Source organism: Dama dama, chromosome 4 (genome assembly GCF_033118175.1).
Source record: "Dama dama isolate Ldn47 chromosome 4, ASM3311817v1, whole genome shotgun sequence".
Lineage (NCBI taxonomy): Eukaryota > Metazoa > Chordata > Mammalia > Artiodactyla > Cervidae > Dama > Dama dama.
In genome coordinates, this window is record NC_083684.1 from 60,446,391 (window position 1) to 60,462,504 (window position 16,114).

Below are 16,114 nucleotides of genomic sequence, written 5' to 3' on the forward strand. Positions count from 1 at the left end.
TAAGGTCCTTTGGTGGGTTTTACTCTCCCTGACTTGATGACTGGGAAAACGGCACCCACGCCGGACCGTGGGTTGACTCCAAGAAGCCAGCAGCTCGCTTGCCTACCAGCCAACAGTGTGGTGACAAGGGCAGGAGGCCAGCCCCAATGACCCCGTGGCCCGGGACAAAGTGACCTCCAAAGCGTGTGGACGTGCGGGTACTTGAGGAATCGCTTGGTCCGAACCTGAATGTTCCAGACGTTCAGCTACTAAGACTCACTTTATAGCCCATTTCTTGCCTTGAACCACCCCCAACCTATTTTCTATTAATATCCACGACTTGATCCAAGTAGACTCATTAACCTTCCAGGATGGCAGTCCACATCAACTCCTCGAGTCCGCACAAAAATCCTTTATGATACACATGTCTGGTGTCCCATGCAAATGTCTGGTCTGAGTGGGGGCTGGGGGCAGAGCACCCAGGGGAAGAGAAGAGCAAGACCCTGAAGCATAAGCAAGCTCAGCTGGTCTATGCAAGAAACAGCAAAAAGACTAGTGTAGTCTGAACAGATCACAGGAGGGGACGAGAGATAAGGAATGAGCTTTGAGGGGAGGGCTTAGCATAGACTGTGAATTTTATGATAAACGTGGTGGAGAATTCTGAATTGATGAATGCTGCTTCTCCCCACTTTAATCCGTCCAGTGGCTTTCGGTTGCATTTTAAAAATAGTTTTATTTATTTCATTTTGGCTGGGTCTTTGTTGCTGTGTGGGCTCTCTCTGGTTGCAGCGAGCAGGGTCTACTCTCTAGTTGCGGGGCGCAGGCTTCTCATTGCAGTGGCTTCTTTTCTTGCGGAGCACGGGCTCCAGGGCGTGTGGGCTCAGTAGCTGTGCTTCCCTGGCTCTAGAGCACAGGCTCATAGTTGTGGCGCTGGGGCTTAGTTGCTCCAAAGCCTGTGAGACCTTCCGGGACCAGGAATCGAACTTGTTTCTGCTTCATTGGCAGGCAGATTCTTTTACCACTGAGTCAACAGGGAAGCCCTCCAGTTGCATTTTTTAAATATATATATATATATATATATATATATATATTTATTTATTTACTTGGCTGTATTAGGTCTTAGTTGCCCCACGGCATCTTTAGCTGCCGCAAGCAAACACTTAACTGAGGCATATAGGATCTACTTCCCTGACCAGGGATCGAACCGGGACCCTCCTCTGCATGGGGAGCATAGGGTCTTAGCCACTGTGCCACCAGAGAAGTCCCAAACTTGCATTTAGAAAACAATGATGGCTTTGCAGGGTCCACTCTATTTGCCTCACCAAGCATTATTCATAGCGCCAGATATGAGTAGTATCTAGTGACACCACTATATCCCACTGGAGTGATATAGTTCCAGCTCGTCTTATTCCTTGAACACATCTAGCTATTTTTCATCTTAAGCCTTTTCTCACATCCTGCTGTCTCTGCCTAGATGAGCCGCAGACACACAGCCTGGCTCCGCTCATGTCTGCTCATTCTTCTCTTCCCCCGGGTCTCAGTTTACATGTCATTTTATCTGAAGAGACTTCCCGACCTCGAAAACCTTGCCCCTGTTAGCCTTTATCACAGCCTCTGTTCTCCCGCCTGACTGCTGTTCTTTGTCACTGCACGTTCTCATTCCTCTGATCCTGAACCATCGAGTCAGACTTTCTGAAACTCAAGAGATGTTCAGGAGACTGAACAGTTCTTTGGGGATGTGAAGGGGTCTGCTCCAGAGAAAAGCCCGTCTGGGGATTGCTCGGTTTCAATCTCCCCCTTTTTTTTGTCACTCCTCAAATCTGAGGGGGTACAGAGGTGGAAAATGGGAAAAAAATAGAATAAGGTTTGGATAGAGGAGTTAATCGCAAAGTCAGCAGGGGAATTCTATTTCAGCAGCCCTGTATAGCAGACTGGAAGAGACTGGATGTATCATCAAAGGGAACACAAGAAGCGTTTAGGGGAGAGACGGTAAAACCCGGACTTTGATCAGTAACGGTGGGGACAGAGAGAGGGGGGTGGATACAGGAGCTATTCAAAAAGTAGAATCACCTGGGTTTGATGACTGATAGGATGTAGGGAGGAGACGGGAAGAACAAAACTTTACTCTTGGGGGAGTAACTCAAGAGACTGGGAAGAATACTGACAGCAATTGAACCTGCTCTCTGTCACTTACCATCTGTGGTCTTCGGATAAGTTATGCAACCTCCCAAATTCCAGTTTCCTTCTGCAAAATGGAGATGATCACCATGCCGGCTCCTCCGCCTGCTGGAAGGAGTAAAGTGGATACAAAACCTAGACCATCTAGCAGACAAGAGGCACTCAGTAACTGGGAGCCGGTAGTAGATAAGGCAATAGTAGCTGGGCCTCTAAGGAAACCCAGACCGCCTAGGCTAAGACCGGCATTGTCGTTTCTGCCAAGAATGGCATATTTATATGTCACTGAGGAAATGGCATAGAGGCAACCAGAGCCAATAGAAATTATGATTGATGAGGATAGTAATGCTGATTGATAAGGTACTTTTCATAGCCAGCCGAGGAGATGGGTGTGGTGCATGAGAACCTAGTGGCATCAAGTATGTTGAGCGTCTAGCCTGGAATATAGTAAGTGCTCAACAAATGCTTCATTTTTTCCTTTCCATCACACCCTTCCCTCCATAACGACAGAATATATATATGTATATATCTCCCTGCAATATGGAAGACCTGGGTTCGATCCCTGGGTCGGGAAGATCCCCTGGAGAAGGGCTACCCACTCCAGTATTCTTGCCTGGAGAATCCCATGGACAGAGGAGCCTGGTGGGCTACAGTTTGTGGGATCAAAAGAGTTGGACACGACTGAATGACTAACCCTTTCACTTTTCACTTTGTAAGAATAAGCTATTTTTTTCCTTACCCCCTGGGGATAGAAAGAAAATAGCCTGCATGACATCAAACCTGGGAGTTAGTGGAAGAGGAAGGAAACCCATGGGGACCAAATTTTTGTCTTCCTTCAATCCAGAAAGAAGAAGCCAGCCGAGATGAATGGATGGCCCAGTTACCTGGTGGGGTGGATGGCCTTCCTCCTCTACTCCTATGAAACAACTGGAAGTGAGTATGCTGGGAAGCGATGGGGAGGGTTTGGCACCTGGAAAGAATGCATGAAGTAAAGATGACTGGATCCAAGTGGGGAGAAGATAGCCTAGTAGAAATCTCAGGCCGACATGGGGTGTGGCCCCTGGATCTGCCACTTTTTCTCTGTGTGACTTTGGTCATGCCCTGTAACCTCTCTGAAGTCAGTCCGCAGCCTTGAAAGAGGAATAATGGCATTTACCTCCTGGGACAATGTTGAAGCCTAAATAAAACAACAGACACAAGCCTCTTTCAAAGATTCAGCGCAGGGCAGTGAAGTCGCTCAGTCGTGTCCGACTCTTTGTGACCCCATGGACTATAGCCCACCAGGCTCCTCCACCCATGGGATTTCCCAGGCAAGAATACTGCAGTGGGTTGCCATTTCCTTCTTCAGGGGATCTTCCCGATCCAGGGATCAAACCCCGGCCTCCAGCATTGCAGGCAGACTCTTTACCATCTGAGCCACCAGGGGAAGCAGCACATGGTAAGGGGGATATAAATATTTTAATATAAAGGGGGGGGGGCTCTATAATTCCAGTACACTGAAAGCTCAGAATCCCCTACTTGGACGTTCCTTTTATACTCATTTAAAAAAAAAAAATTGTGGGGCTTCCTTTTTGGCTCAGTGGTAAAGAATCTGCCTGCCAAGGCCAGAGACACAGGTTCAATTCCTGGTCCAGGAAGACCCCACATGCACATGTTTATAGATTAATTTATTCAATACACATTTTTATATTTATTTACTTATTTGGCTGTGACAGATCTTAGTCACAGCACTCAGGATCTTTTAGTTATAGCAAGTGAACTCTTAATTGCAGCATGTGGATTCTAGTTTCCCAGCAGGGATTGAACCCTGGACCCTTTTGCACTGGGAGTGTGGAGTCTTAGCCACTGGACCACCAGGGAAGTCCTTTCAATACATATATGTTGAGTGACTCCTAAGTGCCTGGATTTGTGCTTTGGTCCAGAAACATAACAGTAAGTAAAACTCATGCCCTACACTCAGAGTGCTTATGATGAATGGAAGAGAGAGATACATAAACTGATAATATTATCTTAAAAACTGAGTATGTCACTGCTATATTTAAGATGGATCACCATCAAGGACCTGCTGCAAAGTGCAGGGAATTCTGCCCAATGTTATGTGGGTGGCCTAGATGGGAGGGGAGTTTGGGGGAAAATGGATATGTGTATATGTATGTCTGAGTTCCTTTGCTGTCCACCTGAATCTATCACAACATCATTAGTTGGATATATTCCAATATAAAATCAAAAGTTTTTAAAAAATGGTAACTACGTTTACAAAGATTGGCCCAGAATATTATAAGAGCAAGCTAGTGTGTTAATCCAGGCTGAACTAGGTCTTGATGAATGAGTAGCAGACAGCAAAGTCGTTGTGGGCAGGATGAAGAACATGAGCAAAACTCCAAAGACAAAGAACATGGAGGAAGGTCAAGGGAATGTTAATCGCAGAGTGAGAACAGAGAGGTTAGCAAGTCTCGGATTATGGAGGGTTTTAACCCAGTTAAGAAGATTAGACCATCTGCTGGACTACTTTACAGATGGCTAATAGTATCTATTAGTGTTGATTTTTGCTAACAGCTCCCAAGGATAAACTTAATTCTGTACACGGGGTACCAGCCTGCCCCCTCCCCACCACCACCAGCAGCCTGTATACTCAGGGGTGTTCCTGGGTGAGGACAATCATTGATGATGATGACAGTTAACTTTTGTTGAATAGTATCTGCCCACCATGCAGGAGACTCGGGTTCAAGCCCTGGGTGGGGAAGATCCCCTGGCAAAGGGAATGACAACCCACTGCAGTATTCTTGCCTGGGAAATCCTATGGACAGAGGAACCTGCCGGGCTACAGTCCATGGGGTCGCAGAGAGTCGGACAAGACTTAGGAACTAAACAACAACAACATCCTAACTGTGGTCCAGTGTTTAAGAATCCGCCTACCGGTGCAGGGGACACAGGTTCAATTCCTAGTCCGGAAAGATTCCATATGCCAAGGGCCAACTAAGCCCATTTACACCACAACTACTGAGGCCCTCGCACCCTAGAGCCCATGCTCTGCAACAAGAGAAGCCACCATAATGAGAAGCCCGTGCACCACAACTAGAGAGTGGTCCCCACTCGCCACAACTAGAGAAAGTCCATGCATAGCAATAAACACCCAGCACAGCCAATAATACATTTTAAAAAGAGATGTTTAGCAATATCCTTGGCCTCTACCCAGTAGATATCAGCAGCACAACTACCAGTTCCTCCCTCTCCCTCTTGTAACAACCAGAAATGTCTCCAAACATTGTCTAATGTCCCCTGGAGGAGGGGAGGTCATGATTGCCCCTTCTCCATTGAGATCCATCATTCTATGCCCAGCTGGCAGACAGAGAAACAAAGAAGTGTGGATGGTTGATTGGAAAATTTTTTTTGAGCCAGGAAATGATAACATCATTTTAACCCACATTTTATGAGTCATAACTTAGTCCACGGCCCCACCTAACTATCAGAGAAGCTGCAGACCCTTCTCCAGCAGTCTGATGGTTAAGACTTTGCCTTCCAGAGCAGCAGGTGTGGGTTCGAGCCCTGATCAGGGTGCTAAGATCCCACATGCTTTTCAGCCAAAAAACCAAAACATAAAACAGAAGAAATACAATAACAAATTCAATAAAGACTTTAAAAAACATGGTCCACATCAAAAAATCTTTAAAGAGAGAGAGACAGCAAAATGGATTCTGGCTACAAGCTCAGAAAGAGAAGGAAGCTGGGTTTGGCGAATATATGGAAGCTTTGCCTCACCATCTTTGTAACATGAGCTAACACACATGCACACACATGCAGGAAGACAGCCATGTACATACATGCACACACATGCATGCACATATGTGTGTGCACACACATAACCTATCAGAGCATCTTACTCATAGTAACCCATTATTATATCTTTGAGGGAGGGAAAGAGGAATGTGGAGGAGACGGCAAAGTGAAAGCAAGGGCTGTTCCGATCCTGCTGAAAAAAATCCAAGTCCTCATTCTAATTGTTGTTTAGTTTCTAGGTTGTGTCTGAATCTTTGTGACCTCATGGACTGTAGCCTGCCAGGCTCCTCTGTCCATGGTATTTCCCAAACTAGACCACTAGAGTGGGTTGCCATTTCCTTCTCCAGGGAATCTTACCAGAGCAGGGGTCGAACCCATGTCTCCTGCATTAGCAGGTGGATTCCTTACCACTGAGCCACCAGGGAAGCTCTCACTCTACTAGTTCTGCTCAAAAAAAAAAAAAAGAAAGGTATTGACTTTAAATCACTCCTTGTATGGGTCCTCACTTCATTCTCCATGAAATGAAGAATTGGGTTAACACAGCATTCATTTCATTTTTTTAAGGTGTTTTTTTTTTTTTCTTGATGTGGATCATTTTAAAGTCTTTATTGAGTTTGTTATAATATTGTTTCTGCTTTATGTTTCTTTTTCCCTTTTTTGGCCTCAAGGCATGTGGGCTCTTAACTTCCCAACCAGGGATCGAACCAGCACCCCCCAGGTCAGAAGACAAAGTCTTAACCACTGGACAACAGGGAAGTCCCAGAACAGCATTTCTTAAGATATGTTTCAGGGACCACTCATCTCTAGCCCTATTGAGTAAAGGGGAAAAAAATAAAAAGGACAACTCAATATATTCTGTTTCACTCTTGTTAACTAAATCCTCATTTGCAAAGGGACTTTTGTGATGAATCCGTCATTGAAGAAACCTGTTTAACACTATTTCACATGGTGTTTCCCAAACTTATTTTATTCTGTCAGTTATTTTTTGAGCACCTGCTATGATCAAGTCCCTCTTCTAGGTTTTCAGGATACCTGGTGTAAAAGATAAAGTCCCTGTCCTGGTACAGAAAGATAGAAAAGTCAAGAGTTGTGTTTCCTAAACTTTATTCATTCAAGTTCACCCCCTCCATACCTGCCACCACCTGCATGCCATCAGAAATATTCTGTACTCAACATTTCTCTTTCAGTGTGCTTACGCTTCCTGAATATGTTTATTTTAAACGAATTGTTAGCATCAGCCCTGTAATCTATAAAAGCACTCCTACTGCCATAAACAGGAAGTACCAATAAAAATAAATTCTATGAGAGCAAAAGCCTATTATTAAGTTCTAGTAGATACCATTGTCCTAATAGTGCTTTGAGCCTGAGTCCTGCTCTCTCTCTCTCTTTTTTTTTGTTAAAAAGGGAGATTATTACGTATTAGAGACATGGTAGTGAAATACTAGCATTAAACTGAGGCTTTTTCTTTTATGTCATCAGAAGGATTGAAAAAGCATTGAAAAACGAAATGGTTTTTTAGTCTGTGATTCAAAATTATTTCACGTGTGTCTTTTCAAGACCAGATGGAATCTTGTAATTTACCAAATTTTTTTTCAAAGATTTTTTGACATGGACTATTTTTTAAAAAGTCTTTATTGACTATGTTACAATATTGCCTCTGTTTTATATATATATAATCTTTTTTTTTTTTTTTTGGCTGCCAGGCATGTGGGATCTTAGCTTCTCCATCAAGAATCAAACCCCTACCCCAGTGAACCCACATCCCCTGCATTGGAACATGAAGTCATATCCACTGGACTACCAGGGAACCCCCTAACCAAAAGTGTCTTGTATGACATTTGTGGTAGCCATGCTAGTTTGGAGACATAATGTATCTTGGTTGCCTTCATAGTTCATGAAACTCATCCCTACTACTCTGGGTCCAAACTTAAGCTGGAAATGTTCTTAAATGTCATTAGGAAGTTAGATGCAAAGACTATACATGCAGACTTCAGGCCATCATATAAAGCAGACCAAGTCTCATCCTTGGCTCCTTCTTTGGGACTAATCCCCTACTTTGTCCATCTGTCCTTCAGATAAGAAAGATCCATGCATCTTTCCCTTCACCTACAAGGGTTCTACTTACTTCTCTTGCACCAGAACCAACAGCTTATTCCCTTGGTGTTCGACCAGAGCCGTGTATGACGGACGGTGGAAACACTGTATGACAGAAGGTGAGTGGTACCATCTCGTCCTGTCAGCAGGTGTCCTCAGAGCATGGATCACAAATGAGAATGTGTAGGCGTGGATAATATGATCTTTTCTTTTGGCAGACCAAACACTGAGTGTTAATAATGGGTAAGAATGTTAAGGATCAGAGAGTGAGGAGTTTCCCAGCTGTCTAGGGTTGAGGACTCAGCACTTTCACTGCCGAGGGCCCGGGCTCAACCCCTGGTCAGGAAACCAAGATTCCACAAGCCACATGACATGGTCAAAAAAAAAAGGGATAATGGTGTTAAAAATAGTGCTCTTCAAGACATGGAAGCAAACTAAATGTCCATCGACAAATGAATGGATAAAGACGATGTGAGATACACACATGCGCGCGTGCGCGCGCGCGCGCGCGCACACACACACACACACACACACACACAGGAATATTACTCAGTCATTAAAAGGAATGAAATAATGCCGTTTGCAGCAACGTGGATGGACCTAGAGATTATCACACTAAGTAAATCAGAGAAAGACAAATATCTCATGGTATCATTTATAAGTGGCATCTAGAAAATGATACAAATGGACTTATTTATAAAACAAACAGACTCACAGACACAGAAAACAAACATACAGTTACCAGAAGGGAAACAGTGCAAATATTGCAATAAGGTGAGTCATATGAATTTTTTGCTTTCCCAGAATATATAAAAGATATGTCACACTGTACTGCGGTCTAAACATGCAATGGCATTATATGTCTTTTAAAAAAGTACCTACCCTTAATTTAAAAACTCTCTCATTGCTCAAAAATGCTAACCATCCTTTGAATCTTCAGTGAGTTGTAATCTTTTCACTGGTGGAGGTCTTACCTTGATGTTGATGGTTGCTGACTGATCAGGGTAATGGGTGCTGAAGGTTGGGTGACTGGCAATTTCTTAAAATAAGACAACAAAGAGGTTTACTGTATCTATTGACTCATCCTTTCATGAACAATTTTTCTGTAGCCTGCGGTGCTGTTTGATAGCATTTTTATCTACAGCAGAACGTCTTTCAAAATTGGAGTCAGTCCTCTCAAACCCTGCCGATGCTTTATCAACTAACTTCATATAGTATTCTGTATCTTCTGTTGTAATGTCAACACTTTTCACAGCGTCTTCACCAGGAGTAGTTTTCATCTCAGGAAAGCACTTTCTTTTTTTGTCCATTAGAAGCAACTTCTTATTCATAGGTTACATATTTCATGGTACCTCAAAACAATTACATGCATCACATCAAATATCATTGATTGGGTTTCCCTGGTGGCTCAGTGGTAAAGAATCTGCCTGCTAATGCAGGAGACATGGGTTTGATCCCTGGTCCTGGAAGATCCCATTTGCCTCAGAGCAACTAAGCGTATGTAATAAAAAGGGGAAAAAAATCACTGATCCACCATAACAAATACAATAATAATTTCAAAGTGTGGAATATTGGGAGAATTACCAAAATGTAACACAGAGACACAAAATGAGCCAATGCTCCTGGGAAAATGGCTCCAACAGACTTGTTCAAGGCAGGGTTGCCACACACCTTCATCCTGTGAAAAATGCAATCTCTGCAAAGCACAATAAAACAAAGTGACTAAAAACAAGGTGAGCCCGCACTGCCTCTGTTGCAAAGTCCTCTGCAGTTCAAACAAATCGGGATCAACTGGTTGAAACTGAATAAGAAAATTACAAGTAGATATATATATTTTTTAATGCTGGAAAAGAGGTCCACAGGGGCCTCCCTGGTGGTTGAAAGGTTAGGATTCTGCTCTTCCAATGCAGGGGGCACAGGTTCAATCCCTGGTTGGGGAACTAAGATCTTGCAGCCAAAAATGAATGACCAGAGAAAAGTGAACGCACTCATGGACTTCTCTCTGTGCAGATTACCCACGGTGTGTCTTTCCCTTCATCTACCGAGGAAAGCCCCATAATGGCTGCATCACGGACGGCAGTTTCTTTGGAAGGCAGTGGTGCTCAGTCACTTCCAGCTTTGATGAGAAGCAGCAGTGGAAATACTGTGAAACCAATGGTGAGGCACGGCAACAAGGAGGGTGTGTTTGGTGAGGGTGGGGCCGGTGGCCAGTAATGATTCTCGTGAGGGCATGGGGCAGGGCAGTGAACACGTGTGCTCAGTTGCCCAGGCGTGTCCCACTCCTTGTGACCTCGTGAGCTATAGCCCACCTGGTTCCTCTGTCCATGGGATTCTCCAGGCAAGAATACTGGAGTGGGTTGCCATTTCCTCCTCCAGGGGATCTTCCTAGCCTAGGGATCAATGCAGGGTCTCCTGCATTACAAGTCCCCAAGGCCAGCATTAAAAACCACTTGTGCTGAGGACCAAAACCATGGGCTGTAGTTCTGACACTGGTTTTCAAGGATTTCTATTTCTAGAATCAACAGTAATTAGGTTCACCCAATGCCACACCCAAACTGCATTTCAATGCATCTTAACATTTACTCTTACTTCTAGGCTTCCTCTTAACTGAAAACCCCCATTCATTCTCTTGCCTCCTCTGTGTTAGACCCTGATCCAGAAGCTCTATATATAACAACCCAATGAATCTTCCCATGGAAGCTCTACCAGATGCTATTTTTTCCCCACTATTCAGTAAATAGTCCGAATAAAACAATGGCCCAAGGTGATGTCAGAGTTAAAATGTGAATTCAAGTCCATTTGACTCCAAAGCCTGTGCCTTTTTACCTTCTCACTAAGCACTGCTGCCTCTAGAGATGAAAATGCATGCAAAGCACCTATCTACGACTACACTTATTCCTACGTAAGATTCTGCATGTGTGTGTGCTAAGTTGCTTCAGTCCTGTCCGACTCTTTGCAACCCCATGGACTGTAGCCCGCCAGGCTCCTCTGCCCATGGAATTCTCCAGGCAAGAATACTGGAGTGGGTTGCCATGCTCTCCTCCAAGGGATCTTCCCAACCCAGGGATGGAATTCGAATCTCTTCTGTCTCCTGCGTTGGCAGGCGGGTTGTTTTTTTCTTTTTTCTTTTTTTTTACCACTAGCGCCACCTGGGAACATAAGGTTCTAATTATGTTCATTTCCATTATTATTTTCAGAGTACGGGGGAAACTCTTTCAGCAAGCCCTGCATCTTCCCTGCCATGTACAAAAATAATGTGGTCTCTGAATGCCTTGAGGATGAAAACAACAAGCTCTGGTGTCCAACCACAGAGAACATGGATAAGGACGGGAAGTGGAGTCTTTGTGCCGACACCAGTACTATGGGGAAGGGGATTGGGTGGGCATGGGTGGATTCCTTCATTCATTCACTCAACAAACATCTATTCCAGCCCTACTGTGTAACAGACCCTGAGCCGAGCACTGGGGCTATGATGATGAATATGCAGATTCCTGCCCACAGAGATCTGATGAACAAATAGCATAAAGAATGCCATAATACAACAGGCAAAAAGGTGGTCTCCTTAAGATTCAAGAGAAAGGGGCCAGTATAAAATTTGCAAAATATTAAATACCCAACACTCATACAAATAATGAGTATGCTATATGATAGGGTTTTGAAAAATCTGTTAATAATGGAACTGGAAAGATGGTGAAGCCAAGTCAAAGGACTTACAAGAAGCATCCAAGGATGCTCAAGTCCTTTATATAAAATGGTGTAGAAGAGTTGAAAGTGAAAGCTGCTCAGTTTTGTGTCCGACTCTATGTGACCCCATGGACTGTAGCCTGCCAGGCTCCGCTGTCCATGAAATTCTCCAGGCAAGAATACTGGAGTGGGTAGCCTATCCTTTCTCCACTTCATCTTCCCAACCTCGGTATTTGCGGGTTGTGGATCCACAGATTCACTAACTAGATATTGCATTCCTCAAGTGGAATATTGAATCCTCAGAGAACCTGTGACTACTGAGGGCCGATTGTACATAGTCAGTGAAGAAAAGAATGCCAAGCTGAAGCAAGATTGCTAAATTAGATACAAGATCCGTTAACATCTAAAAACAATCAAACCTTTGGGTTTATCTTGTCTACCAGATAGAGATGACTGGACTCTCTCTTGAACAGATTGGGCTTCCCAGGTGGCACAGTGGTAAAGAATCTGCCTGCTAATGCAGGGGCCCCAGGAGACTCAGATTCCATCCCTGGGACAGGAAGGTCCCCTGGAAGAGGAAATGGCAACCCACTCCAGTATTCTTGCCTGGAGATTCCCATGGTCAGAAGAGCCTGGCTGGCTACAGTCCATGGGGTTGCAAAAGAGTCTGACACCACTTAGTGACTAAACAACAACAATACATCACCCCTTCGGCAGAAGCCTCTGAGCAAAGCTCAAACAACACAAGCTTAAGTAAGGATGAAGCCTTCACTGTAGTGTAAAGACACAGGAGTAACCACCGTCTTATCTCCATTTCCTCCCTAGGAATTTCCTCATTGGTTCCTGGCTTCCCTTGCCACTTCCCGTTCAACTACAAAAACAAGAATTATTTTAACTGCACCACTAAAGGATCAAAGGAGAACCTTTTATGGTGTGCAACCTCTTACAACTATGACCGGGACCACACTTGGGTGTACTGCTGATGCAAAGGTGAGCTCTTTTCCTTCCAGCATGATTTGCTGAGTTTTCCAGCAAGACAAGTTCTATTTCTCAGAGAAAAGGTGAACTTAGCCAGGGTGGGGGATGCTGGGACAACTTCCCAAAGTAGAAGACTAAAAGAAATCGGGATGTCTCTGAAAAGCAGAGGAGCAGGGTGAGGAGGCGAGCGAATGATTTCAGAACCAGAAATGTGTCATTCCAAAGTTTAGGTCTGGGAGGATTTGGATGTGAAAAACTCAGAAAGTGGAATTTCTTGAGTTGAGACTTTAAATGAAAGGACAAACTTGAAAGGAGATAACCAAGACCTCTCTGGTCCCCCTGATGACTCAGCAGTAAAGAATCCGTCTGCCAATGCAGGAGGCGCAGGTTCAATCCCTGGGTTGGGAAGATCCCCCAGAGAAGGAAATGGCAACCCACTCCAGTATGCTTGCCTGGGAAATCTCATGGACAGAGGAGCCTGCTGGACTATGCTCCATGGGGTCGCAAAGAGTCAGACATGACTCGTGACTGAGTACACACACACACGTCCCCAGAAACCTTGTTGTTGATCCCTTACCTGCTTCACTGAGTAGCTAACCAAGGAAAAGCTTAGGTTCACCTCTCACCCTCTCCCCAACCTCAGCCCATACATCATCAACTGTCTCCAGAGGACCCATTTCATCCTTCCTTTTTTCTATTCTTTGCCTTCCAGCTTCCATATTCTAATGCCTAAAACAATTCTCTCTGGACCTTCTACACTGACCTTGTCACATTGTAATTCTAGAATTTGAAAGTAAACAGAAGCCCTCTCATCAGATATGCGACCATGCTGGTGATTCCAGCAGTATTTATCCTTGCGATTGCATGTGGCTTGAGTGAAGTCGCTCAGTCATGTCCGACTGTTTGCGATCCCATGGACTGTAGCCTACTGTTTGCGATCCCATGGACTGTAGCCTACCAGGTTCCTCCGTCCTTGGGAATTTATAGGCAAGAATACTGGAGTGGGCTGCCATTTCCTTCTCCAGGAGATCTTCCCAACCCAGGGATCAAACCCGGGTCTCCCACATTGTAGGCAGACGCTTTACCGTCTGATAGAACCAAAATGGGTGACTCTTCCTGAAATTTAGTTTGATGGTGAAAATTATCTTCCATGTACAGAGGAAAGGCAAAGAAGTCGGTTTGGGACTCTAGGCGCCGTCTTAACAGTTGTTGGTGGTGTTGTTTAGTCGCCAAGTCGTGTCCGACTCTTTGCGACCCCATGAACTGTAGCCTGCCAGGTTCATCTGTCCATGGGATTTCCCAGCAAGAGTACTGGAGTGGGTTGCCATTTCCTTCTCCAGGGGATCTTCCCAACCCAGGGATGGAACCTATGTCTCCTGTGTCTCCTTCATTGGCAGGTGGATTCTTTGCCATTGTACCACCTGAGAAGCCCCCATCTTAACAGGGTGAATACTAAAAAAAAAAAACAAAAAACAAAAATCCACAGTCGTCTTCAATCTGTGGCTGTGTATAAGAACATTTTTAGTCTCCAGTCTCAAATTTGTAACCATCAGAGAGCTATCTCGGGATTCCCCTGGCGATCCAGTGGTTAGAACCCCATGCTTCCACTACAGGGGGCACAGGTTAGATCCCTGCTCACAGAACTAAGATCCCCACATGCCGTGCCACAAGCAAGCAAAAACAAGCAAACAAACAAACAAAAAGAGCAGAACCATTTCCTTGCAAGTCCTGCTCCTACCGAACCTATTACAGCATACGTGAGGTTGAGGTGCTTATTATTCACTGACTTGATCCCATGAGCCAGGTGAGGCGCAGGGGGTATCTAACTGCTCTTGGCTCAGCTGCATCATCTTATTCCCAACTGAATCTTAAAAATCAACATGAAGTCACTTCTTAATTCACGTTACATTTGAGTCAGTGTGTACCTGTTACCTGAACACTGGCTTTTGATTTTATTTTCAAGGGAAGGAGACACGTCTCCAGTGGAAGGCTGACATATTAAGTCTGGAACCTGCTTCATCTTTTTCATCGAATCTTTCAAGCTTAGATAATCACCTTTAGAAAGAACCTGTTCACCATCTAGCTTCATCACTTGGTCCTTTGTGAAGAACAGAGGGAAAATGTGGTCTAACCACCAAAAGGGAGCCCCACATTAACTCTGGGGCTGCCTTTTCCGCTTCCTAGAATGACAGATATGGTGAGGGATCCAAAAGTGTGGGGAAGGAAGCACTGGTGAGTCACACGGTGCAGAGATCAGAGTCTCAGCCCAGGGACTCTAGGAAATAATTGCAGCCTGCTGTCTCTTTCTGGGAAGTTACAGACTTGGGTGGAGCATTTGTAGGTACTTATTAAATCACTAATAAATAAATTAGTTCATCAATGGAGGGTAGAAAATTCATTGCAAGATGGCCTCAACTATTCCTTTATGGTGCCTGTGACAGACATCAATAATCGATTACAGAATCTGTTTCCTGTGAGCCCAGATGCAACCTCATGTTGTTGATGTTCTTCCTCTCCATTCTCTCCTTCCTTCTCCTCTTCCCTCTCCTCCTCCTCTTCTCCCTCCCTGTCCTCCTTCTCCTTCGTAAAATCCCTCTCAGTGGACTTCCCCAGTGGTGCAGTGGATGAGAATCTGCCTGCCAATGCAGGGGACACGGGTTGGATCCCTGGTCCGGGAAGACCCCACATGCCGCAGAACAACTAAACCCCTTTGCCACAACTACTGAAGCCCAAGCTCCAGAGCCCGTGCTCTGTAACAAGAGAAGCCACCGCAGTGAGAAGCCCATGCACCGCAATGCAGAGTAGCCCCGCTTACCACAGCTAGAGAAAGGCCACAAACAGCGGCAAATATCTGTCACCATCAAAAATGAATATTTAAAAACAAAACAGAAAAACCCTCTGAACAACTACTACCATTGTCCCTCACCACAGCCAGACATTAGGAATAGATTTTAGCCATTCAGCCTTGTTCACTGCCAGTCTGATCGTTACATTCACATGATGTCGCATTGATGTGAGAGACACATGAAAGCTGAATGGTCGGTCTTTTTCACTTTAGTTTAACAGCCAGAGCACAGATCTTCACTCAATCATATAAAAACACCCTAGTAAGCGTCATCGTCCTGTTCCCAGATCCCACATCTCCGTGCCTTGTTTAGCGCTTTCCTACATCTCATTTTCTACCCCCCCCCCCCACCTCCTCACTCACTACTCAAACTGCTACTCTGTTCCTTGAACTCATCAAGCTCACTCCAGCCTCTGCCTTGCTGGTGCTGGAGTTCTCTTCTCCTCTTGAGCTTCTGTAGCTCTCCTCCTCACCTTGTTCAGTCTCTGCTGAAATGCCCTGTGATGGAGAGGGATGTGTGTCACCAGGTCTACAGAAGACTTGCCGCCCACCTCTGGGGAGTGCTGTCTGCAGGCAGCCTTC

At 44.9% G+C, this 16,114-nt stretch overlaps 1 protein-coding gene across 1 annotated transcript; it reads left to right on the forward strand.

The window, feature by feature from the left end:
- The first annotated feature begins 3,017 nt into the window (after positions 1 to 3,017).
- Positions 3,018 to 12,692, forward strand: ELSPBP1 (epididymal sperm binding protein 1). Its single transcript, XM_061136084.1, has 5 exons — positions 3,018 to 3,087; positions 8,007 to 8,144; positions 10,036 to 10,182; positions 11,223 to 11,381; positions 12,535 to 12,692. Exons 1-5 carry the CDS (start codon positions 3,018 to 3,020, stop codon positions 12,690 to 12,692), a joined length of 672 nt encoding a protein of 223 aa, XP_060992067.1.
- Positions 12,693 to 16,114: the final 3,422 nt, after the last annotated feature.

Coding starts and splice junctions, on each gene's coding strand:
- ELSPBP1 (XM_061136084.1), top strand. CDS start 3,018: ATGAATGGATGGCCCAGTTACCTGGTGGGGTGGATGGCCTTCCTCCTC. Junction 8,145..10,035: donor GAAACACTGTATGACAGAAG/GTGAGTGGTACC, acceptor CTCTCTGTGCAG/ATTACCCACGGTGTGTCTTT. Junction 11,382..12,534: donor GAGTCTTTGTGCCGACACCA/GTACTATGGGGA, acceptor TTTCCTCCCTAG/GAATTTCCTCATTGGTTCCT.